This window comes from Cynocephalus volans, chromosome 9, assembly GCF_027409185.1.
Source record: "Cynocephalus volans isolate mCynVol1 chromosome 9, mCynVol1.pri, whole genome shotgun sequence".
Lineage (NCBI taxonomy): Eukaryota > Metazoa > Chordata > Mammalia > Dermoptera > Cynocephalidae > Cynocephalus > Cynocephalus volans.
The window spans coordinates 137904623-137931996 of NC_084468.1; the positions used below are offsets into that span (position 1 = coordinate 137904623).

Sequence of the window (27374 nt, forward strand, 5' to 3'; positions counted from 1 at the left end):
TCACACAAAGACAGCAGAAACGGAATCTGCAATACCTAAGGAAAAAACATTTTTAGTATGAGTTTATTTCCTCTTTAGATGCCTTTTAAATAGCAAATTAAAACTTAATTTTCATTTTGTTTCAGAAAGTGTTAGTATCTACTAAGAAAATAACTTAATGGTTATTGCTACCTGTCAGTATAAAGATGACAGCCTCAAAAGTAAATATTAGAAGAGATGCCTGATATTTTTGTTTATAAAAAATTTCTTATTCTGGTGATAAAACAGGTCACTCTCATGGGTTCTACTTTATGGAAAGATTGAACGATAGTCACTAGAGTGAATCAGTACAAACTCAAAGTTTTCTTTAACTCTCTTTTATCAGTCTCATAATATGGAAGGTTCTGCAATTTCTAAAAAGTTGTGCATATGTTAGAACTGATTGTAACAAGAAATTAGTTGTTCTCATATGCAATTTAATTTGGGTCTAGCTTGATTCAGAAAATATGTTGATTTTATTGATCAAAAGTTTTAGAATATAGATTTGAATACAGATTTTAGAATACAGTTTAAAATGTTTAACTAGCTATGTTAGTTTGGCTTGTGGTTAATTTAAAAAAAATATGTTATTCCATAAAAACAGCATTCTTGCTATTTGCCTAACCCTCTCAATTTCAGTGGATATTTTGCTAGAATTTTATAGGTGAAAAGTGGCATATTAAGTGACCAAAAAATGCTGATTCTCAGATTTTCATATATTTTGATACAAAGAAAAACTGGTTCATAATAATTGAGCAAGTTTTATAATACACAAATTAAGACAAATTTTATACATTCACAAGGAGATATTTCTGGGGAAATTCAGCCTCTGTAGTTGAGTGTTAATCTGATTTTTGAAGTAGATAACTTTGGTAAAATATTACTTTACCTTATGTTTTAATATATATATATATGTCATATATATAAAGTTATTGTTTACTACAGTCCCTCTTCCTTTTTAAAATGTGAATATGTGCTATAACGCCTCTTTTTAAAACACTTTTATTTTTATCAATTGGTTAAAGCATGGAAATTATTACTACAAAAGTGATTTGAGCACATTGGAAGCATACTATAAACTGGACAGGTTTGTAATTTTAATATATTCAAATAATTTTCCTTGATATTTATCCTGGAGTTTTAAACACGAATTCATGACTCACCACAAATATTACTTCCCAGTTTAACGTGGGCATAGCCATCTACTCCCCATAAACGTCCCCATGAGTTTCGCACAATCCAGTATGGAATAATTCCTACAAAACACAAAATGGTAACAAACCCTGACAAACTATATTTGTTACAGATGCATAATTTTTTAATTTAAAGTTGGATTCTTGATGAGTACAGTAGGTGTGAGAAAAAAATTATAAATTAACTGTAACACTAACTTAAGCTAGCTAAGTAAACTTGAGCTGTAACTAGTATCACACTCCAATCAATAGAAATATATGTTTAAATTCATTCTGTTTAATACAGAAACTGCATAAAATGAAAACAAGCATACATTTCTGGGAAATTAACAAAAGAAAAAAAATAATTGTTAAATATGTATGGTAAAGTAATAAGCACTTCTCTTTATCCAGCAATTATTCTAAATGTTCCAGATAAGAATGCACAATATTTAAATCAAGAATTGTCATCATTTTAACAAGGTAATCTCCAAAAAGTTAACAGGTGGAACCAGACATGATATTTACACCTGGAAGATTACTGAGAAGATCTCATAAGGGCTCAGACCTAGCAGAATCAATTTTTTTTCTGTGTTTTAAATTACAACTTAAAAATTTTTTTCCAGTTCATTTTCTAATTGAAACATAATTGTTTACACATATTATGTGGTACAGAGTTGATGATCAGTATTTGTGTACAATATGTGATGATCAAATCAGTGTTGTTATTATTCTCCTCCTTTCCCACCTCTAGTAACCATAGGTCTGTTCTTTCCTTCTGGAAGTTCAATGTATTATTGTGGTATCTCTCTCTCTCCCTTTCTCTCTCTATCCGCTCCCACTTATGAGTGAAGATATGCAGTATTTCTCTCTCTGTTCCTGGCTTATTTCACTTAACAAAATTTCATCCAAGCTCATCCATGTTCCTGCAAATGGCAGAATTTCATTCTTTTTTATCGCTAGGTAATATGCCATTGCATATATGCAACATTTTCCTTATCCAGTTGTGTGTTGATAGACACTTAGTTGGTTGCATATCTTGGCTACTGTAAATACAGCTATGTGATGAACACGGGAGTTCAGGTATCCCTTCAACATGATGATTTTGACTCCTTTTGGTATATACTCAGCAATGGGGTTGCAAGAATTCATGGTAGTTCTATTCTAGTTGTTTAAGAGGCATCCATACTGTTTTCCATAATGGTTTCCCTGATTTACAGTCCACCAACAGTGTAGAAGTTTCCCTTTTTCCACATCCTCACTAGCATTTGTTATTCTCTGTCTTTTTGGCAATAGCCAGCCAGTCTAACTGGAGTGAGATGATATCTCAGTGTGGTTTTGATTTGCATTTCCCTGATGATTAGTGATATTGACCATTTTTTCATGTGTCTGCTGGCCATTTGTATACCTTCATTTCAGAAATGTTTAGTTAGCTACTTTGCCCAATTTTTAATTGGATTTCTTTGTTTTCATTTTTTTACTGTTAAGTTGTTTGAGTTCCTTGTTTACTCTGGATATTAACCCCTTATCAGATGTATAGTTTGCAAATATTTTCTCCCATTCTGTAGATTGTCTTTTCACTCTGTTGATTGTTTCCTTTGCTGTGCAGAAGCTTTTTAGTGTGATCTATTCCCATTTGTTTATTTTTTCTTTTCTTGCTTGTGCTTTTGGGGTCTTATTCATAAAGTCTTTGCCCAGACCTACATCCTGAAGTGTTTCCCCTATGTTTTCTTCTCGGAGTTTTATAGTTTAAGGTCTTATACTTAAGTCTTTAATCCATTTTGAGTTGATTTTGGTATATGGTGAGAGACATGGGTCTAGTTTCATTCTTCTACACATGGATATCCAGTTTTCCCAGCACTATTTGCAGAAGAGGCTGTCCTTTCCCTAGTGCAGGTTCTTGGTTCCTTTCTCAAAGATTAGTTGGCTGTAAGTACCTGGGTTGATTTCCAGGTTCTCTACTCTGTTCCATTAGTCCTTGTGCCTTTTTATATGCCAGTACCATGATGTTTTGATTACTATAGCTTTGTAGCATAGTTTGATGTCAGGTAGTATAATACCTACAGTTTTAGTTTTTTTCTCAGGAGCTCTTTGGCTATTTGTGGTCTTTTGCTATTCCATATGAATTTCAAGATTATTTTTTTCTAGTGCTGAGAAGAATGTCATTAGTATTTTGATGGGAATTGCATTGAATCTGTAGATCACTTTGGGAAGTATGGACATTTTCATGACATTAATTCTTCCAATCCATGAACATGGAATGTCTTTCCATCTTTTGATGTCCTCTTTAATTTCTTTCAGCAGTGTTTTGTAGTTCTCATTGCAGAGATCTTTTAACTCTTTGGTTACATTTATTTCTGGTATGGTATTTTGTTCTTTTGGTGGCTATGGTAAATGAGCTTGCTTTCTTGATTTCTTTTTCTGCTTGTTTGTTGCTGGAGTTTTAGAATGCTACTGATTTCTGTGTATTGATTTTTTATCCAGAAACTTTACTGAATTTGTTTTTGAGTTCTAGAACCAGCAGTATAAAGAATCTCTGAACTAGAAGACAAGGTTTTGAATGAACATTGTTGGACCAAAATAGAAAAAGATAAAATAATTGAAAAAAATGAAGGAAACCTATGAAATCTTTCTGATAACCGTAAGCATATGAACATCCATATTATGTTTGTCTTATATAACATGATTATACCAGGGAAAGTAAAAGGAAAAGGCATTAAAAACATATTTAATGAAATAATAGCTGAAAACTTCTCAAATATTGGGAGAGATACAGTCTTACAGATCCAAAAAGCTCAAAGATCCCCAAACAGATTCAAACCAAAAAGTACCTCCTCAAGAAATATTATAATCAAATTATCAAGAGTCAAAGACAAAGAAAGAATTCTAAAAACAGCCAAAAAAAAAAAGCATCAAATTACCTATAAGGTAATCCCCATCAGGCTAACATCAGACTTCTCATCACAAACTCTACAGGCCAGGAAAGAGTGGATTGACATATTCAAAGTGCTAAAAGAAAAAAAAAAAACCTGTCAACCAAGAATAATATATCTAGCAAAACTTTCCTTCAGAAATAAAGGAAGAATAGTATCTTTCCCAGACAAACAAAACCTGTGGGAATTCACCACCATAAGACCAGCCTTTCAACAAATCCACAATGAGGTCCTATATCTGGAATCAAAGAAGAGATACGTATCACCATAAATAAATGAGAAAAATAAAACCATTAGTAGAACAGACATGCAAATGAGAAAGGGAAAGAAAATATATTTTATTATTACAAAAAACACCCAACAGAAAAGACAAATAATGAAAGGGAAAGAAAGGAACATAGAAAAATAAAGCAGCCAAGAGAAGTTAATAAAATGGCAGGAATAAGGCAATAACTTTCAATAACAACCCTGAAGATAAATGGACTAAATTCCCCACTTAAAAGATATAGATTGGCTGAATGGATTACAAAACTAGCCCCAACTACATACTGCCTGCAAGAAACTCACCACACCAGTAAAGACACACATAGACCAACAATGAAGGAATGGAAAAAGACATTCCATGCAAATGGAAACTAAAAATGAGCAGGAGTTGCCATACTTTTATCAGACAAAATAGACTTCAAACCAAGATCTATAAAAACAGACAAAGAAGGACACTATATAATGATGAAAGGATCAATGCAGCAAGAACATATAACAATTATAAGTATTTATGTACCCAACATCAGAGCACCCAGATATATAATGCAACTCTTACTGGACCTAAGAGGAGAGATAGTAAAAGTTGGGGACTTCAACACACCACTCTCAGTATTGGACAGATCATCCAGACAAAGAATCAGCAGACGGATATTGGATTTAAATAGCACCTTAGACCCAATGGACTTGACAGGCATATATAGAACATTTCATCCAGCAATGACAGAATATACATTTTTCTCATCAGCACACGGATCATTCTCCAGGATAGACGACATGTTAGACCACAAACTAAGTCTTAACAAATTCAAAAAGACTGAAGTCATATCGAGTATATTTTTAGACCACAATGGAATAAAATTAGAATTCAATAACAAACAAAACTTTGTAAACTATACAAATTCATGGAAATTAACCAACAGGCTATAAACAGCCAGTGGGTCAAGGAAGAAATAAAGCAGGAAATCAAAAAATTCCTTGAAACAAAGGAAAACACCAGCATAACTTACCAAAACCAAAGGAATACTGCAAAAGCAGTACTAAGAGGGACATTTATTGTAATAAATTCTTCTATCAAAAGAATAGGAACACTTCAAATAAACAACCTAACTTTAAATGTCAAAGAATTAAAAAAAGAACAATATAATCCCAAAACTAGTAGAAGGAAAGAAATAATTAGGATCAGAGCAGAACTAAATAAAATAGAGACCAAAAGAATGACACAAAAAATCAATGAAACAAAAAGTTGTTTTTCTGAGAAGATAAACAAAATAGACAAGCTTTTGGCCAGACTAACTATAAAAAGCAGATGATCCAAGTAAGAAAAATCAGGAATGAAAAAGAAGACATTACAACCAATACCACAGAAGTACAAAGAATCATCAGAGACCATTATAAACAAGTACATGCCAACAAATTTGAAAATCTGAAGGAAATGGATAAATTTCTGAACACATACAAACTACTAAGACTGAACCAAGAAGAAATAGAAAACCTGAACAGACCAATAACAAGCAATGAGATTACCCAGTAATCAGCAGTCTCTCAAAGAATAGCCCAGGACCAGATGGCTTCACCAAATCTTTAAAGAGCAATTAATAGCAATCCTTTTCAAATATTTCCAAAAAATTGAAACAGAAGCCATCCTGCCAAACTCATTCTATGAAGCCAGCATCACCCTGATACCAAAATCAGACAAAGACACAACAAAAAAAGAAAACTACAGGCCAATATCTTTGATGAACTTAGGTGCAAAAATCTTCAACAAGATATTAGCAAATGGAATACAACAGCACATTAGAAAGATTATATACCATGATAAAGTGGGATTCATCCTAGGGATGTAAGGATCGTTCAACATTCACAAATCAATAAATGTAACACACCACATCAACAAAAGCAAAGACAAAACCCATATGATTATCTCAATATATGCAGAAACAGCATTTGACAAAATTCAGCATCCCTTCATGATAAAGACCTTCAACAAATTAGGTATACAAGGAAAGTATCTCAATACAATAAAAGCCATATATGACAAACCCACTGCCAACATCATCCTGAATGGGGAAAAAATAGAAAACTTTTCCTTTAAGAACAGGAACAAGACAAGGATGTCCACTTTCAATACTCCTATTCAACATAGTATTGTAAGTATTAGAGCAATCAGGCAAGAGAAAGAGATAAAGGACATCCAAATTGTTAAAAACAAAGTCAAATTGTCACTGTTTGTGGATGACATGCTCCTATATACAGAAAAACCCATAACCTCTACCAAAAGACTACTAGAGCTCAGAAGCAAATTTTAACATTACACATGTTGGTGATCATTTGGCAATCTGAGTTCAAGCTGGAATGAAATCGTCTGAGTCTTATCAGCACTTACCTGTTTTATCAAACCCAGTTATGAGAACAGCATGATTTGCTTCTCCACTAGAGCAGTGATGCTGTATTATGCCTCCCAGATAATCTTGCCAGCTCACTGCATCTACTGTCACTACCAAAGGGCCAAAGGTAAGAAGTGCTTTTGCCATTTCATCTTCTTGGTTACTACCAAAAGAAAAAAAAAATTGGTTAAGGAGTTTAGTTATTAGGTAAAAATAAAAATAATCTAATCTGTGCATGGTTAGGAATAGGTTTGGATGCAATTACAAAAGACATAAATAATAGAGGCTAAAAGAAGTCTGGGAGATTGGCAATACAAGACTGGTGTGGGGCTCCAGGATGTCAGGAACCCAGGCTCTTTCTCTATTATATTTTGGTTATGTGAGGTTTCCATTCTCAAGGTCTGTTCATGGTCCAAGATGGCTGCTGGAGCTCCAGCCATCTAACACATATATCCATAACTGCATGGAGTACCCTTGCATCTGCATGGATCTCACTGGCTAGAACTCAGTTATGTGGCTAAGTTTAGCTTAAAGAAATGCATGGAAGAAATGAGGAATGGAGTTTTGTAGCTGGCTGGCAAAGCACCCAGTTAAAATACAGAGATTCTTTTGATTAAAAAAAAACAAACAGAAAAACTGTGTATTCGGAAATATCTTGTCATCTCTGCTATACCATGTGAAAATTAAGAGATTAACCAATTTATGTTAGTGAATGTAAAATATAAAAATTATAGGAAAGGGTTAGCCAAAAGTGACTAATATAATTATACCATAGAAGAAATGTTTAAAAAGTAATATAAAAAAAGAAATGTTAAGCTACCAAGAGAACTAGATGCTAGATAGTGAAGACTGCAAAAGACATAATTATTGCTTTCACACATGGACATCTACTAATAAAGTCTTATGTTGTGCAACATTTGGCCTTCATGTCTTAAAAGTACGTGATCAAACCATTATTTACATTTTTCAAAGGTCAGCCTTGTGAGTGAAGTACACTGAAACCAAGTTACTGGTAGTTCAGGCCATTAAGATAGCTTTTGGTAGTTTATTGCTGCAGAAAGCCATGAGTGGATTAGTTGCTTGAAAGAGTCAATAATCCATCATAATGCCCAGCTGGAGACCAGTTTCTAGAAACGGGATAGTCTGTCCACAAATGAGGAAAAAATTAAACACACAAGATAATTTTTTTAAATAGAAACTATACATTTATTCATTTTGCCTATTACTGTGATCCTTTTTTTTGGCGATCTATAAGCAGGCGTTTCTAATTTTTGTTACTGTAATAATAATAATAATTGCCTGATATAGGCAAAATTATAAAAGTTTTAAAAGGCATCATAAGCATCACAATAGTGTATAGGCTTTGAATTACCCAGTACCTGAGTTCGAATTCCAGTTGTACACTAGAGTCATTCCACTTACCATGCAGAATCAATATAAAGATAAAATTATAGGTATGAATTATGTATCGTGCCTACCATATGAGTTATACTCTAAGTTTAACATAAAAAATGTTTCCTTCCCTCATTTATGTCATATAATAACTAATTTTGCTCAGCATAGGTTTTAGTGTATAAAATATATTTTATTGTACTCAAGTTATTTGATTATCTTGTAATTTAAACATGATATATATGATAATCTCTGCATTAACCAGAACACAGCTGTTTCCATCCACAGAAAACAAAAGATACCCTGTAAATACATCACGTCGAAGGTCCAATTACAGGAACAACATGAGAGAAGCAGAAAGATCAAGAAGGAGATATAGCTTTTAGAATTAACATTGTAGGATGAAAGAAACAATTTAGTAATAATCCTTGTTTTGACCCAGAGCTGAAGAAAAGACAACAAAGATATAGAAAATAAGAAATAGGATGAAATGCAATAGTCGTTACCAGAGGATAATGTTGCATTTGGCCCCAGAACTGAGTGGCACTGTTATCAGTTGTCTTTCAGAAAGATGTTGGCTTTTAGCAAGTTGAAATATACTCCAGACAGAATCTTTATTTCCATTGTTGGCCCAAAATAGAACTATTACTAAAATGTGCAATGTCGAAAATTGATATGTTATCAAACCTTTGTTCCATTAACTTACTATTTAGTTCACAGATCAAACATTTACAAAACCTGTAACTTCAAATAATTCCTTTAAATTTCATCATCATCAAGATTTGGTGACTAAGGCAATTCTGTCATGTTACTGACACTTAATGATTATGTACATTTCCATCTCGTCTTCACTAGAATTCAGTATGTCATATTCTGTCCTAATTTTTTGATCCATCATTATAGGTAGTAGGTTCCTCCCTTTTTGATGATTTAAATAGTCATGTTCTTATTTTAGTTTGAGTTCTGAAATGTCTTTTCTGTGGTCTGATGAGCAAAAATTCATGAAGAAGCCTGGGTGTGAATGGTCATTTTGCTTTAAGACTAGATTATGCTATTAGGTTTTAGTGTATTTGTTTTCTTCTTAGATCTTTTCAGGCTCTACACAATGTTTTATGGAGTTTTGGGCCAGTGGCTGTGCCCTGGGCTGACATTGCCTAAGAACAGCAGAACTAAGAGTGCATGACCTTAAGGATAGAGGGAGGGTAAGAAGTACGAGCTGCAGTGTTGGACAGATTTGAGTTCCAATCCAGCTCTACAGTGTACTAGCTGTGTGATTCTCCCTGAGTCTGACACCCACCTCAGATGGAAATGGTGATGCTGAAGAGCCAGGGGCTGGGGCAATGCCCAGTCATAGCAGATGCTTTGGAAGCCCTTCCCACATCTTCTGGCCCTCACCACTTCAAGGCACGCCAGCCTGGCTTGCAACAGTGAGAAACTGCAGCTTGTAGAGCCAGGGAATCAGGCTCACTCCCCACCTCTACCCCAGCTGCACTGTCAGCTAATGAATCAGGAGAGAGAAAGCTCATCAGCTTGTCTTGGATAGCAATGAAGTGCATATTATACCCTTGTCCCAGAGTTCCCAGTAGGATTGAGCACCAAGTGACCCGCAGTACTGACTGGCTTAATAGAGAAACTCTGCTCGCCTCATTCTGTCTCATTTCCCCATTCCCCCAACACTGTTTCCTGGGATCACTTTCTACATGTTCCAACCGAACTCGATATTTACTTCTAAATCTATTCCTGTCCTTGACTTTCACATCTCATTAATGGTAATTCCATTGTTTCATTTAGACTCAAAAGCCTGGAATATTCCTTGACTCCCTTCTTCCTTATCTCCCATAAAAAACTGTGTAGGCCTTTACCCTCTGTGAGGGGTATTAATCTATTGTCTCTCATCTCCAAGACCGTTCTTACAATATCCTGCTCTAATGTTGTTCCTTGGTAACCAATCTGACCTCGTCTCCTACTAGTCTTGTCTATTTTCTCTCCACTACAGTCACACTGGCTTCTTCATTGTTTTTCAAACATGCCAAACATGTCTCTGCCTCAGAACCTTTGTATTTACAGTTCCCTCTGCTTGGAACAGTATTTCTCCAGATACCTGCATGATTAAGTTTCTAACACTTCTTCAAGTCTTCACTCAAATATCACCTTCTCAGTAAGGCCCCCCCGGCAACCTTTTCTAAAATTGTATACTCCCTTTCCTTCCAGATGTTTCCTCTTCTTTCTACTGTTTTTATTTTTGTTGTTGTTCTCTTTATAAATTATGACATCTAACGTGCATATATATTTATTTGTTTTGTTTAGTGACTGTCTTAATCACTAACATATAGTCCATGAGGGCAGGGTTTTTGTCTGTTTTTTTCACTGCCAAATCCCCCAAACCTAAATAAATTCAGTAAATTTTTAAATGAATGGATAAATCAAAGAAATATTTTCTTGCACTTTAATGCAACAGCTTATCCTTGTACTACCAGAGGGTTTAATGTTCAATGTAAACATTGAGATTTTTATTAGGACCTCTTCCTACTTAACTAAAGGCCCAATACCCCAAACCCTTGCATTAGCATTATCTCTCTCTCTCTCTCCCCTTCTAATTCAGACTAATGCCTATTATTCTTTCCTTCTTCCTAATTTTATTCAATTTGCTCCCCATGACAAGGGATTTCCTAAATACCTTTTAATAACATTTTGAAAATCTACTTCCTTCTGGTGTACACCTTTCCCTTATATGAGGGGAGTTCAAAGAGCTCATGGAAAAATAGAATTAAAAGATAATATGAATCTTTCCATGAACTTTTTGAAGGACTCCCGTACTCCCAAGGAACTGATTGCTTATAGAGGCACAATTCATCTCCTAAAGGAGTTGCTGACTGATGTATTCAGCGACCCCATGCCTTTTATTATAAATCCTTTGTAGCTTGCCAGCTATAGACAGCTTTTGTATTTTTCATGTGCTTTTAAAGCATTTTTCAATGATTGTTTTACTTACACAAAGTTATCCTGCCCTTCAATTTTCAACACAAGTCCTTTTCCTCAGCCTATGTTTAACTACCCCTGCATTCCCATCATGCTTATGGTGTGTGCTACATAAGTTATTTTTAGTAGTATACTCTTGATAAAGTTTTGGTTTATGTTTTTCTTATAGGTTGTGTCTTGAAAATGCAAGGAACACAGAGGATGTTCAAGAATTGCTTCTTGGTATGTAGGCTGCTTGATATTAATTGCAGAGTCTATAGAAAGCAATTTTGGATTGACTCATCAGTAAAATTGAAATACACTAATGATACTATAATTCCTAAATTTGGTAAGAGGAAGGTGGTAAATATAAATTATACCTTATTGTATTTAAATTTGTTAATCTAAATTTTTTATTTCTATGGCAATGACACAGAAAAAAATAAGTAGATTATATTTAAGAAACAATATCTGTAACCCTCTTTGTGATTGCTAATTAGTCTCCCTAATAAAAAACAGATTTTAAAACAAGTAAGAGTACATAGTGATGTCTTCAATCAAGTGATTAATTCTGAATAGTCAATAGATCATAAATCAAGAATATATACAGAAAAACACAATAGAATAAGATATTTACCTGAAGTCATACGCAGAATAACCTTTAATTGAAAATTCAGACTGTGAATCAGAAAAGTAATGGCACAGGCCATTTTGGGCTTTAAATGGGTATTCTGAATCTTTCACCAGTTTTACTTGAGTCTAAAAGAAAACAATGACCCAAAGTGTTCAGTGTCAGTTTTTTTTAAAAACCAAACAGAAATAACTTTAACTTTGCAAAATAGGATCCACTTCACCACACCTTCATCATGTGGGTATACATTGGCTTCTTAAGATCTTAACCAAAATCTCTAGATGAGTCAATATCTTTCTTTCTCTTTTACTTCTGCTTTTTCACACATCTTCCTTCCCACGAACCTCCAACTATCTGATAAAGTTTCATCATCTTTCTCCTGAGGGTACAATAGGACAACACACTTTCCTTCCAGGGCTTCTGGCTCTGGGTTAGCAGGTCTCTGAGACTCAGTTTGGTGGTTTATACACAAGCAATGGCTAGGTCAAGCATTCTTTCTGTCATCTCTCTTTATGCCATTCATCTAGCAAGTGTTAAATATTTTATAGTTGTCTGTACAGAGTCTTCCCTTTCAACAATTCATTCTTGTCCACAGTGTATATACTGCAGCTTCTGGAATATAGTGATTCAAAATACAGTTTATTGATAACAAAAGGACATTTGTGTTTGGGGAACTCTGGTTTGGCGACTTTATACAAAACATAACAGCACTCTTGGCTGGTTTTATGCTGTCGATGCTGGATCTGGACCAATGTCAGAGAGAGTCCTGAGAACACTGAGGGCCATTGTGTATACTGAGCAAAGCCCTACAGCGGGAGGTAGGCACTGGCTCAGCTACTGACTGAGTTGTGCAGTTCTGGCTCAGCTACTGACTAGGCAACATGGTCTCACCTCTCAGGTCTCATTACTTCATCTAAAAAAGAGTTACAAGATTACCTGATCTCTAATGTCCCTTTTAAACTTAACATTCAGAAATTCTATGAAAATGAATAATCATATGCTCCTATCTTTCTGGGGCATTGTATAATATATAGCTGCAAAAAAAAAAAGCATTTACTTATTAAGAAATGTTAATAAATAAACATAAATATTTTTCTGAAGACAGATCTTGGATAAGATTTTTCACCCTTTGGTATCTCAATGGCTGATTTGCCTGGAACCAGTTCATTTTTAAATCTTCTGATTAATTAATTCAAACTTTGATCATCTAAATTTCCATCTAAATTTGGAAACATTATTTAATGCATGAGATTAAATTGTTTGAATTCCTAAGATGCAGTAAACAAGCAAAAGAGGGTATGTGTTTAAAAGGCTGAGAGACTAGTCACCTTGTTTAGCCAGTTCAAAGCACTGAGAGTAGACCCTCCATTGCAGCCATAATTGTTATATGAACAATCAATGACCTGCTGTACGCTGAGGTCTTCCAAAGGCTTCCCTTTTATTGCACATGCAGATTCCACTGCACCCACCACGCTGAAGGCCCAGCATCCTCCACACTGTTTGAAAATAGAAAGGGGGTAATATTTATTATCAAATAGTGTTTAAATCAGGTTCACTGACATCTCTTCATACAGTAAGTTACCAAATGAAGTAAAGTTTCCAGAATCAGGAAACCTACAAAATATATCTGCCCATCCTCTAGATTTTCAAATTGAAAAAGAAAACCAAACGTCTCTTTTGAGTATTTACATCTAATTATTACTTAAAGCTAAATTAGACATATCACTATTGTAAATTAGACAATGCAAGATAAAAGTGAATTTTTAGAGAGTGAAAAAACACTGGGACTAACTGAGAATGTTTAGAAAGACTAGTCAGTTCACTGAGCATATGACATCTGTTTATAAGTGGCTTTTCTACTGAGCTTTTCTACTACCGACTACCACCTCTTTCTTCAGTCCTTCCTGTTTCTCCCCTGGCACTCTGCTTTTATGGTCATCTGCCATCTCTATCCAGAGGGCAGGAGTCAGTTTTGAGGGAAAGGAAGTTACATTATTTGATGGTAACAGGAGCTGGATAAATTACTTTTTAGGCTTTTAAGATGCCAGCATGTACCTCTTAAATATATATATCTCAATGCCCATGAAATGTCCTAGTCATATAAGACCAAATTAGTCATTCCTCAAACACTAGCTGACAATCTTCCTGAATCTGGATCTATTCATTTGCTTTTTTATTGACAAACTAGAACAAATTAAAGAATTAAAAGGCTGGTCCTGAAAAATAAGGAGGAGAGGGAGGAAATGAAATTAGAGTTCATGTAAAAGGAAAGAGAAGGATGGACAGAAAAGGAGAGTAGGATTTGAAATTGAATGCAACTGACTTCATATAGGACCATGTGCTGCAGAGTTAGGCAAAAAAAAAAGGGGGGGGAGAACAATTGGATGCCTCTGTGGAGTGAATGTTTGAACTTTGCATACTGCAGACAAATTGCACAACAATTTAGACTATTCTCTTGTGGTTAGGGGCTTGACCTTACCCCCGTTGGCTGGCGCCCCCCATACCAATGATAGGGGTGCAGAGAAGTTGGGAATGTCAGCAAAGCATGCATGCACTCCCAAACATCTACCAGCTAGGGGAGTTCATTCCATGTATTGTGTTATAGGTCATCCCCATCCACGTATGGAGTTACCCTTTTCCTTCCGATTTCAGGTAACCCTCCTTTCACCACCTTGCAATAACTCGCAAGCTGCACTCTTCCAACCAAGCACACTTTTGGTCTTTTTCAAGGTAAATTGCTGTATTTATTGCAGTACTTACTTCTTGATCATTTAACATGTGTAAAATTGTGCTACCATGTTTATTAGTTTTCCATTTTTTTAACATGTCATCGACTTAAGTTTTGTTTTTTTTTTAAAGATGACCAGTAAGGGGATCTTGACCCTTGACTTGGTGTTGTCAGCACCACACTCTCCCAAGTGAGCCATGGGCCGGCCCTTGACTTAAATTTTTAAGCATTGTGATCTAACCTCATTTCTCCCATAATCCCTGTCATTTTGTTGCACACTTTTGCACAGGTGGTGATTTTTAAGAACGTGTATGTTACCTGATATTTGAACTGACTGCACTTTTAAGGACTACAGACTAAAAGGTACGTGATCCTGCAGGGGAGTGAGGATGGGGACAGGGTTTTCTGAAGCAGCTCACAGAAGGAGGCTTCGGAACCCAGGAGATCTGGCCACGCTGCTGGTAAATGTAACCAATTTCATTTTACTTCTTCACCGTTGTCTTTCTTTTGAACCACTTAAGCATTTAGTGGTCATGTTTACCTTCTCCAGCCTTCCTTCTGCTATTCTAGAGAAGGCTTGGTTTCGTGAAACAGCTTCTGGGAAGGATCTCTGAGTTAGTGTGCAGGTGGCAACAGCAATTAGTGAGAGAACACAAGGAAGGTTTATCTCCAGGAATAAAAGTCAGGGCTCTGACATCTGTCTTTGATTCCTCCAGAGATTCTCCTTTCATTGTCGTTTTTGGATAAATGAGGTATGATTCTACCTAGAGAAACAATGGGTTTCACTACAAGCTTAATTGAACTTGACCTCAATGCTGCCTTTCAATGCCTAACTGATTAAAAAAGAAAAAGATATAAAACTTACCATTTGCTGGTTTCTCACTTGAGTTACAACATGCTTGTCCCTCCAGTCAAATCTTAGTGGCAAAGACACGTTGGAGATGGACATTTGTACTTCTGCTGGGTATCTGGGAAACCTGGAAGATTTGCTTCTCAAATAAATGGCTGAGTAGAAACGTGAAATGAAAAGACAAACAATATTACATTCTAGGGAGGAACCCTTGGAATTCTTTTCAGAGGAATTGTTCAAGCAGAAAAGTAGCTTTCTAGTAGACCTGCCATTTTAGATTTTTCTTTGTACTCTTCTGTACATGGAATACATTCAGCTGAAAGCTACAAGAGAGAAGAATTCCTATGATATGATCAGGCTGAAGCTGACACATAAAATTACTTTTTGATAGAATGAGGTCAATAAAAAAATTGTATAATTGATATCATTTGTTTTATCATAACCCATGGAACCACGGATGTCCTGAATAGAAATAGCACTAGAAAATTACAGAAGTGATGAGACAATTGACCCTGAGAGCAATGGAAATGTGTATAATTATAATATTTATTTCTTAAGCAGTAATGAGCAAAGTGGCCATGAATTTATTCTTCTTACGTTCAGCACATAGTATATGCTTGACACTTAGTTGATAAGTATTTAATAAATGCCAACTATTACTCCATTTACTAGAATTTCAATTAAACTATTCTTCAAAAATTAAGCAAACAAGTTAATATTAAGAAATTAATCAACTAACAACACCACCAGACCATACCTTTGAACTCTTCAGGAAACAAATAAGAAAACTGATTTACTCCATAGAAGGCAGTGGAATTGTCACTGGGAAATAAAGAATTCAAGTATCGATGTCTATTAAGACTTTCCTAAAAGAGAAAACAAAAGATTTTATATCGACTATATCAATTTTCTAAAGTAATCTGTGTATAACTAACTTGGAGATATTTTTTAAGTGTGAAAGTGAAAGCTTGATTTCCTTCAGATTATAATAAATAACTACATAAAATTTCCATATCAGATTTATAAACATTTTAAATTAGAACTACTATCTAATTTTGACATTTTTTTGAGACTAGAAACAATGTCTTATCTATTTATGAGTCCTCTTCACCAAGCATGTTTAGAGCATTTCACGTATAAGTTGTTAAAGTGTTGATGTAGTAAAAAAATAAATAAAATAAATTGCAAACAATCAGAAGATTCCAGTGGCAAATTGTCACCTATAGACATGTGATAAAACAATTATGAATATGGAAAGTATCCTCTTCATCTTTGTGCTTTGCAGCACGAAGTAATAAAACATGAAAAAAGGACTGAGTAAATAAATAAATATATAAATCAAATTTCATTAAAGCTTTATAAAAGAGATGCAATTCTGGAAATATTCCAGGAAGATGGACTTTTTTTTTTTTATTTGAAGGAAAAATGTGACCATTATTTATAGATTCCTCAATTTTGAATTTTGTGTTAATTTATCTTAGGCTTGTTTTTATATGAACGTGTTTGAAACTCTTAATACTAACTGACTGCATAGGATAAATAAAACTTCAGGGCACTATGATTTGGTAAGTTTCCAACTCTAGCTCTTCTACATATTTTTTTACATACTTATGTGTTAAAGTGTTATGTGTGTGTCTCAGAAACCTATAAGCAAAACACGGGCAAGCTTATCTGTCTTATTCATCACGGTGTTACCCACACTGAGCACATTCCTGGCATACAATAGATCCTTATTGAAGAAGTAGATAAATGACATTTTCCATATGTCATGTCCTTAATAGCTTTAAGCTGTTTATTTTGAAGCAAATTATTTCTGGGCGTTATCATGATTTTTTTGTCTTTATTGAGCCCAGAAGGATTGCTAATCAATGAATTAATGAAGTTTTTGAGTTTTAGACATTTAAAAATAATCTTGATGAAGCAGGGCTTTGGATATAATGTGGGTACATATAAGTATAAAAATAGAACAAAAATACATGGCAATTCTGTATACGGCAAGTGACAGGCTGGGACTGTCAACTGCTAAGGAATTCAGATGATTCATTCAATCAATAAGTGTTGATTGACCATCTTTGTCAGAGAAAGCATTGGGAATGCAGGACATCAAGAATGCACAGGAGAGCACGTGGCAGCCATGAGATGCACCTGACCTCCAAAGACAGGAAGCTTAATTGCTGTTTGCTGAAGTCTCATGATCACACCAAGGGAAGCCACACAGTTCCCACAGGCTGCACCTTGCTAATGGCTGATCTCTGAGGCTGTGTATTTGGGGGAGACATGGGACTCCCCTGACAGGTGGCTTTTGATTAATGACTCTCTGATGGCCTTGCCGAACTTTTAAACCTTCCTTGGACTTCAGGGTAGTATAGGACGCTCCCCTAATCAATCTCCTTCCTTCTCACTTTCACTCAAGATTATCAAGCTGATCATAGGAGAAAAAGAAAACTTGAGCAGCCCTTTATCAACTAAGATATTAAATTAGTCCCTGAAAATCGACACACAAAATAAACTCTAGACCCAGACAGTTTCATTGGTGAACTCTATTCAATTTCGAAAGAAATAATACCAATCTTACACATATACTTTGAGGAAATAAAGGAGAAAGGAACACTTTGCAATCTAAATAAGACCAATGTTACCCTGATTCTAACCCTGAAAAGACAAGTCAAGAATTATACACAAATAGCTCTCATAAATACAGATGCAAAATCCTTAACAAAATATTACCAAATCAAATCTAACAATATATAAAGGACAATACATCATGACCAACCAAAGTTTATTCAAAAATGCTAGGTTGGTTTAACAGTTGAAATCAATCAACATAATATACCATATTAATAGAATACAGGAGTAAGGAAAACCATATGATATTTTCAAAAATGTATTTGAAAATATTCAACACCATTTCCTGATAAAAATTCTCAGCAAACATTGAGAATAAAAGGAAACTTCTTCAACTAGATTGAGGGCATCTATGAAAACCTACATAACACTCAATTGTGAACAGCTATCTTCTTTATTCTTTAGAACAGGAAAAAGGAAGGAATGCCTGCTCTCATTACTTTTGTTTCACAAATGTACTGGAAATCTTATTGTGTTCAATAAGGCAAGAATAATAAATAAAAACACATTTTAAAGAAAAAATAAAACTTCATATTTGGAGAAAACAGGATACTATTTGTAGAAAGACCAAAGTAATCTGCAAAAACACTACTTGAACTACTAAATAAATTTTAGCAAAGTTGTAAGATAGTAAGATACAAGATCGATATAAAAAAAGTAACTATTTTTTTTACATTGACAACAAACTATTAGAAAATGAGACAAAAACATTTTAATGTTTAATAAACATGAAAAATGAAATAAATTTTGAAATTTAAAAAATAAGTAAACTTAACTGAGTATGTGTAAGACTTGGACACAGAAATCTATAAAATAATATAAAGGGAAATTAAAAGAGATCTAAATATTACAAAGAGAAATTGAAGGTGATCTATGTTCATGATTTGGAAGGCAATATTGTCATGATAACAAAATTCCTTAAACTGACTTACAGATCAATGTGATTTCAATCAAAATCTTAACAGATTTTTTAAAGAAACTGACCATTGGGAAAGGGACTTCTGCAGTTGGATATCAAAGAAAAAACAATGTCAAAATTGATAGAGTTAACTACAAAAAATCTTCAGTGTACCACAAAAACCATAAATAAAATTGAAAAGCAAACAAAGCCTGTGAAAACCATCTACAACTAAAAGTAATATTATTCAAGGGCTCTTCCATTTAATAAGAAGAAAATAAGATACAGAAAAATCAGTAAAAGGACCTTAATATTATCAAAAATAGAAAAACAATTTAATAATCCATAATTTCTTCAATTTTAGTATTAAAGTGATAGTAAGTGAAACAACAACATCTTATTTTTGCCTATGAAATCCGTACATTGTTCATAAAAGGAAGACTCAATCATCAAGAAGACATTGGGAAACAGGAATATACCCTGCCCACACACACACATGCATACGCATACACATACACATATATGAGGAATAAAGTGGTATGCCCTTTCAAGAGCCTTAAAATTGCACAAATTGTTTGACCAGGAAAGTCCAATTCTAGAAATTTGTTTGAGACTCATGAGTGTGGGCAATGCAGTAACTTCAAGCATTATGGGTGCATGCATGGGTACATACACGTGTGTGTGGCTGGGAGGGGAGGTGGTAGTTTAGCCACACTCTTTCCATTCATTTGGAGACCTAACCCAAGTATATCTTACTAGATCTTTATGTAATCAGTGAGAAAACCAAAATATTGACACTCTGAGTTAGCAAATGACAGATTAAAGCCCAAATGCTTAGAAAGTTCCAAAGTATGTCTCGATTTTTGCATTGCCTCGGGAATGTCATTTTATCATCCAAGTTTAAGTCATTCTGGTTGTGAAGTAGTTTTAATAATACCAACTCAATAATGAAAGAGATGAATATATTATTAATTTATTTTAAATATTTATGTCCCCAGTTTTTAGCATTGATTCCAATAAGTTACTTGTTTTTGGTCTTATGCATGTGTTTGAAAAGACAAATATCTCCACATATACTTTTTATTTGTTGCCACTTTATATACTGTTCTTTGATTTCTGTCAGCAGCACCAATATTTCCAGAGCTTGTTTCTCTCTTTCACTTGCTGAACTAGGGGCCAATTTCTAAAAGAATCCCTTTTGTCACTTTTTATGTCATTCCAGTACAATTACTCCTGTCATTTCATTGCTCTCTACAGCTCAAGCCTTGGCTCCTCAATATTTGTAACTGATGAGTTCTTGCCAAGAGCAAAATACTCTGAACCCCTAAGTGCTCTGCATTGCCCTCTCCCTATGGCTAATCCCTGCCCCATTCATTTAACTTTGTAAGACCACTAATAACATTAAAAGTACTTCCCTGGAGACTTTTGCACAAAGCATACTTCTTTTATGCATCTACGTACACACACAGAGAGAGATGGATTTCTCCAATCTCTGAACTCTGCAACAGACTGAAACGTCTTACCATATAAACAGACTCCTCATTGCTATGCAATCTTTGGCTATATACTCAACCTCTCTGAGCTTTACTTTCTTCACTGATAAATGGGGTAATACTGAACTGGCAGAATATAAGGATTAAATAAGAGAATGTCTGGAAAACACATGTTACAGTGTCTGGCAGAATAAATGCTCAATTTAAACACTGTCACGCTATACCTTCCTTTTCCTTTAAATATAGAACGTTTGAATTATAAAAATGCCATTCAAAGATCATGCTTTCAGATTTACTTGGGTTAAAGTAAAACAGATATTCTCATGATATTAGAAATGAGGACCAATTATCTATTGAAAGCAATGTCTTGCTTTCACAGAAAAAAAAATATGATCAGTATATCCAAGAATATTTATTCTCCTATTTGCTATAACATTAGGACACGTTATCAAGTCCACCTAACAAGGGTTTTACATCATTTAAATTTTAAAAAGCCTTGTGTTTCATTTCTCAGTGACTTTTCTGTTCTACCCCGATTCTGGCTGTTAAAGCAGATTTCATAGAAGTATCATAAATTGTGAGTCTACAATAGGTTCTTTCTGCTCATCGTATCAAAATCCTGTCACAGAATCAACAGTAGGTAAAGGATCAACTAATATATGTTCTTAACATAGGGCAATAGATGATGTAATAGTGAACCACTTTTAAGAGTAACCATCTCTAAAGCCGTGTAACATATTAACATGAAAGACCTGAATCTTAATTTCATCTATAAGAGGAGAGATGTAGTTTTGAGGAATATATAGGGAACTTTTCACCTGTAGTTTTGAAAGATGCAGAAGTTTAAAAATCAAACATGTGAAAAATTAAAGCTGATAAATCAGAACAACCTTTCAATAGATCTGTTATAAAATAACTACCTTCACTTGTTTACTGTTTTGTTTTGTTTTGTTTTGAATTAAGTGTATTTAACTAAATAAGTTACGATGGAAGATACCTTCCCAGAAGGGGACCCAGGGCTGAAAAACTTGAGGAAATTATCCTGTGATTGTAAAACTAGGGAAAACATGTTCTTTGGACATTAATTGATATTGTGGGTCCTAATTCTCTCCAATCAAAATTATACCTTAAGCCTCTGTCTCTAAACCTACCTTTATTATGACTTTGAACAGACATTCTTCTAAGGGCTAGAATCTCTTAAGGTTTTGTGTGCACACGTTCTTGAGGCAATCACGTATTCAAATTATGATTGAAATGTAATATGTTCCTAAGTAATCTCTTCGGAATTCTAATTTGTTACTTTGCTGGCCTATCTAGGATGTTTCATTAATGCTCTGTAGTTCTTATCAACTTATAAATGGAAAGGAAGGTCAATGTTTGCTCAAAACAATAAAAAAGAGGATCGTTTTAGTCTCATGATAATAAGTAATGATAATAAATAATAATAAAGAATAATAGAAAATGGATGAGAGACCTAAACCAGTCTCATGAGAAGATTAGGGTAGAGTTTTAAAATTCTTCAGGAATCAAAATTTTTCTAATAGGATCAAAAAGCCCCTCCTTCCATCTTAGGTATTTTGACCCCCTCATTTTCCCAATATGGGTAGCAACTATCTTAGAACTTGCTCTGTTGAGAAGGAAATGGTCATTTTCAAAAAGGGCTAAGAGTACAAACCCATGGAGACTCTCAGCCATTTGTTAGTTCTTAATCTGCCCCCTGAAGAAGAAAGATTGGTGAAATCTTTCTCACAGACTGCCACTGAGTAAGAATAGACTAAACAATGCATTTTCTTCTTGCACGTACTCAACTGTGTCTAAAAGAGTAACCAACTCCTTTAAGATCAAATTGTTGGGCTTTCAGTTCTGTAGAAAGAAAGTTCTCAGCCACTGAGTCCACTAAATACACATGGTTAAGGGACTTGTTAAATTGAATGCAAATATTTATTCTAAGTGCTCTATAGGAATTAACTTAGCCCAGAATGAGGCAAATGTCAATATTACCTCCTCTTCACAGATGAATAGACTGAGGCACAGACACATAATTTGCCTAAGGTATTTGGTGGAAGGGTGTGGCTATTCAGCCCATAGGAAATCTGCAGATAAACATAAATTTTAAGGGACTTTGTACCTATTTCATTAACTGAGAAAGCAATGAGAATTTGATCCTTTCTCCATTGGTATCTAGGATTTCTTCTCTTAATGATTATTGATTTTGCACTTATCAAGACAGGTAATGGTGTGTGGATTCCCTTATGCAAACATGGGATACGTTTCATATCGAAATTAGTAGAGATGCATTAATACTTTGTAAGTTCACTTTTTCTTCAGCTCTCTATACTCATTGTTCGTATTTCACTTCTGTTACTTAAACTTTTCTCTTAACAGCCCTCATTTGCAGATTCTGAAGTTTGCTGTAGGACAAATCACAAATTTTACATACGGATTTAAAAATGTTCTCCTTGGGACTGCTTTAGTTTCTGGAAGTTGTGGTAAATACAGGGATGAGCAAAAAAAGTAAAATATTTAGATACAACACCTGAGCAGGGCTGAGAATTCCTCTCAAGACTTCAGAGTTGTAAAGCTTAGATCAGTGGTTCTCAATTGAGGATAATTTTGTCCCTTAATTGCCATACTGGGGATGGTTAAACTGAGACTATGGTACTGGCATCTAGTGTGTAGAGGCCATGCAAGCTACTAATCACCCTATGACACACAGGATGTCCCCCACAACAAATAATTTCCCGTTCTGAAGTGTTAAGCCATTGTTGAGAAGCCCTGTATTAGAATAATAAAAATTTTTCATAGGCTATCCTTTTATAAATTGCTGCTTAGGAAACGTCTTTGGACAAAGCATTTTATATATGGTATATGAAAGTCTGTGTAAAAAGAATACAGATATATATAAGCTGTGCAAAGTAAAATGGTAAGAAATGTGCAATAATTAGTTATGTGCCTGTGTACACAAAAGATTGAACTGAAAAGATGTTCTTTTGCAAACTGGTTGAGGGAATCTTTTTTTCCAGTGTAGCAGTTCTTAAATTCTTCATTTGTTCACTGCAAAATGGATTATACACAGTACAATGTTTAAACCTAACAATATTCATTTATTAGACTATAATTTCTTAGTGGTCAGCACATGTCTTATTCTCCACTGGATCAGTCAGAAACGTAGACCAGTTCCTTTTACATAGTAAATGTTAAATAAAGCATTGGATAAATGGATGGACAGATGGACAAATGAAAGAATAAATTCTGATCCAAGATTTCAAGTTTATAACACATATCCATTTAGGCAATGTGAGCTTTAGCTAGAACCTTCAGAAAAATATCTGCTGAACAACATTATTTTACACCAAATTCACCTCTCTATCTTTATGTTAGATAGATAATAGGGTTTAAAGCATTCTTGAGTAAGGTTTATTTGGAGATAATCCAGATTTCAAGGGGCTGATTATGGCAGGTTCATACTATAGCTCAATAGTTAGGATCACTCATTATAAAGATGTCATGATCATCTATTTATACATAAACAAATATGCCTAAAAATATAAACAGTCTTATATAAATTTAGCATGTGTCATTCTGGCAAGTGTTCTTAAGGTGAACTTTCTGAAATGTTTTGTAAAATTACATCTACGCTAGGATATAAACATTATTCTGAAATGAATACATACCACTTTTATTAGATCCAATAGTGGGTCTGTGCTCTCCACCCCACAAAAAGGACAAGAATGTCAACAGTTCTGATGTGAAATAATAAGCATCAGTTAATATGAGTGCACATCTAGGTTTTGGTACAAAGGAGAGTAGGCTGAATCCAAGTTAGGAACCTCTTAAGCACTAGAAGTTTCTAAAGGAGTGAAAGAGCAAAGATAGGGCTGCGATCCCTTCTTTCCCATCAGGTATCCTGGGAGGCATCTCATAATAAACCATGGAGGAGCCTAGTCTTCACTGAACAATAATGTAATGATATTTTGTGGGAAAGTGTCATAGATGCCACCTAACTTTCATTTAAGGAGTAGTCCTGGGGAACTTTTTGAAAATACCAAAGCTGGAATAACAGAAATCTTCACCATTCTCTGAACCCACGGCCATGAAAGACATTAATAATCAAACAGGAACTTTCTCAACTGAATATACAGCTGCAATCCCATAAATAGTTTTCAACTCCATGCTTCAGACAGCCGCTATTGATCAATCAGTTTGCAAACGTGATGAAACCTACTTGCTAACCCTTAATACCAGGATCCAAAGACTATCGCTGTTGGTCCTCTAAATTTGCCTAATTTTTACGCTATAGTTTACATGTTCTTTGTAGCACTTTAAACATTACTTCATTGTGAAACCAGGAATTTTCTAGATTTTGTCCATGATTTACCTGATAGGTAAACAGTAGAGTTTCAACTTAACCAATCCGTAATTTGACATAATTTTGTAAAGATAAAACTGCCTAGAGTTATACAGAGATTTTGTTACCACATATTTTAATCCATCCTGCAAAGCCAGAAGAATTCTCCCTAATGCTCATGGTTACCAAGGAAGCAAGGCCCTTTCCATACTTTGTGTCCAGTTCTCTAGCCCAGGTCCCAACAGCCATCTCGATTGAAGCACTAAGAGGTGTTCACAGTTTCCAGCAACTGTGTTTTGAAGCCTATACGCTCTCCTTTCTGGGCATCCACCTCATGAAGTTAACTCCTACTAACAGCAGTTGCTTTGAAACTTTTTCAGTCTTTCTCAGCCCAAGGTTTTTACAACGCTCTGAAAGTCTTTATAACTCTACCCTCCAACACTGAAAACTTTCCATCTTCCAACCTGGATCCTTGTCTCTCTTCTAAAAGTTGTATTTTCTAGACATTCATCTCCTGGATATAGCCTTTCAAAGGACAAATATGACTATATTTAACCCTATATAAAACTATATAAATTATATATATATAATATTAAATAATATAAATAATATATATAATATAAATATCCATAAATTATATAAATAATATGTTAAAATATATTTATAACTGGCTTCTTTAAGCCTCTAATCTTTTTTTTCTTTTTAGGAACATAGCAGTACATTTATTTATTTAGCCAGTGAATACAGTATCAGTATAAGTGAGATTGACTGTTTCCCCCTAAGGGGTTTTGCAACTGAGCTGGGACAGAGGAATACAGGCCAGAAACTTTGTTCGGAAGTGAGTGTAGGACTGGTCTTGGTTTTGAAAGCTAGAACTGAACTCAAGAGTAATAAAATGGAGATAAAAGCATACATCTTGGTTTGGGCCAAAAATGACTGGACAGAATTAGGGAAGGCTGGACTTCTGAAACATTGGAGCTTCCAGAGGAGAGAGAAGGAGCAGAAAAGAACACAACTGTAGAATCCCATGAGAAAGTCCCGCCCCCCTCGGGAGAAAAATGAAGCGTTTCTTCCGTCGGCAGGCAGCACCCTATTCCTGGTTCTTGCAAATGTGAAATAGAACAATTTTAGAGGACAGCTGAGACGGCCAAGGGGACTGCTGAAGGGGGCCGCTTCTTTCCGTGGAGAAGGGTTTGGACGGATCTACTGGTTTCTTTGAGCGTATTGCACAAATCCCCAGCCACGGATCTTTCGTGGAGAATCAAATCTTTACGCTAGCAAAGGCATGAGAGAGCGCGACACCCTGGCACGTGTGGACCGCAGGGAGAAGTTCCCTTGTGCACACCCAACTCAGCTCAGAAACCCTAAGCGCATCACAGACTGCGGGCCAGGCGACCCCGGCAGTGACAGCTTGTGGTCGCCTCGTTTCCCCCGCCCAGACCCAGGACAGAAAAGGCGAGGGAAGGAAGCAGACGCCGGGAGGCGCGCGCTCGGTACCCGGAAGGCGGCTGCCTCTTGCTCGCGGCTCCGCGGCCAGCTCGGGGTGAAAGTGGCGCCAGGGCCAGCCCCGCCGTCGCCGCTGCCGCCGCCGCAGAGCAGCAAGAGCGGCCAGAGCCGCCAGAGCCTCGGCAGCGGCCGCAGCTCCATCCCGGCGCCCGAGGTCTTCCGCCGCCAGCCTCAGCCTGTTTTCTCTTTCGATTCCTCGGCTCCTCCCCGTCTCTGGGTTTGGGGACGGGGCGGAGCCGAGCGGAGTGCACCGTCCCGGAGACTCTGACGCTCTTTTAGGTCCCCGCTGCTCTCGGTCTGGAAATCCGTTCGCTGGAAACGGTTGAGGTTTTCGCTGGTGTTTCGTTTGGTTGGTTGGTTTTGGAGAACGGTGGGTTTTGTTTGTTTGGAAGCCTCAGGCACTTGACCTTGGCTTCTGGGTTTCGCCTCCCTCCCATCAGAGAAAGGCCTGAGTCATACTCTATACGGTAACGCAAAAATACCAACTGTTGTGTTACCTACGCTTCCACAACTAAGTCCTGGATTTTTCTTCCTTTTATCTCAAATTGAAAGATTCAGGCAGTGAGTTGAATTTGGCCTTGAGCTTATTGTACCTTTCTGCCGTGCTCCATAACGGTCAAGACCTACTTCTGAAATAATGTGCACGAATTCACACAGATGCATGCGTTCAGCAGGTGTTTATAAATACGTAACAAAAATGCACAGTTGTGAAAATAATACACGATTCTTTGATATGTTATATCATGGCCATTTCAAAACTCTTTAAGACTATTTCTCCATTTGCAAAGGAAGATACAAATAGCATCTACTTAAGATTGCGGTGGAATTTAAATAATCTGTGCAAATACACTTTATAAGATGCTTGGCACGTTTTCGGTGCTCAGTGTTAGCTACTTATTTTAGGGTAGTGTTTTTTTCTCTCATTTTGTTATTGTTACACTTCTTTCCATCTGTTCAACTTAGTTTCTAATAACCTATTCTTTGCTCTTTCTTCTCTCTGCTATTATTTTTTATTTTTTCAAACTGTTTCACTTTATATTAACCCAGTCCTAGAGAATGGACTGTAGAAGGAACAAAAGTACTGTTCAAATCAGCTTGCATGCCAATCTGGCAACATCTCAAGTTAAGGATTTTCTGGTGGATGGGGGGAAAGTCTCCTTTAAGGAGTCTGGAC

At 35.5% G+C, this 27374-nt stretch overlaps 1 protein-coding gene across 1 annotated transcript; it reads right to left on the minus strand.

Moving 5' to 3' along the window:
- On the minus strand, nt 1–26341 carry CTSO (cathepsin O). The gene is made up of 8 exons (XM_063108526.1): nt 26192–26341; nt 16088–16196; nt 15346–15485; nt 13081–13248; nt 11759–11880; nt 6771–6934; nt 1182–1274; nt 1–35 (listed from the first exon to the last, which is right to left on the minus strand). Exons 1-8 carry the CDS (start codon nt 26339–26341, stop codon nt 1–3), a joined length of 981 nt encoding a protein of 326 aa, XP_062964596.1.
- Nucleotides 26342–27374: the final 1033 nt, after the last annotated feature.

Excerpts from the sequence above, each read along its gene's own strand:
- CTSO (XM_063108526.1), bottom strand. The coding sequence starts at position 26,341 with ATGGAGCTGCGGCCGCTGCCGAGGCTCTGGCGGCTCTGGCCGCTCTTG. Across the intron at positions 16,197-26,191 it reads AAGAGGCAGCCGCCTTCCGG|GAAAGTCTTAATAGACATCG; the intron begins GTACCGAGCGCG and ends TTTCTCTTTTAG. Across the intron at positions 36-1,181 it reads ACTGGGAAGTAATATTTGTG|GTATTGCAGATTCCGTTTCT; the intron begins GTGAGTCATGAA and ends TTTTTTCCTTAG.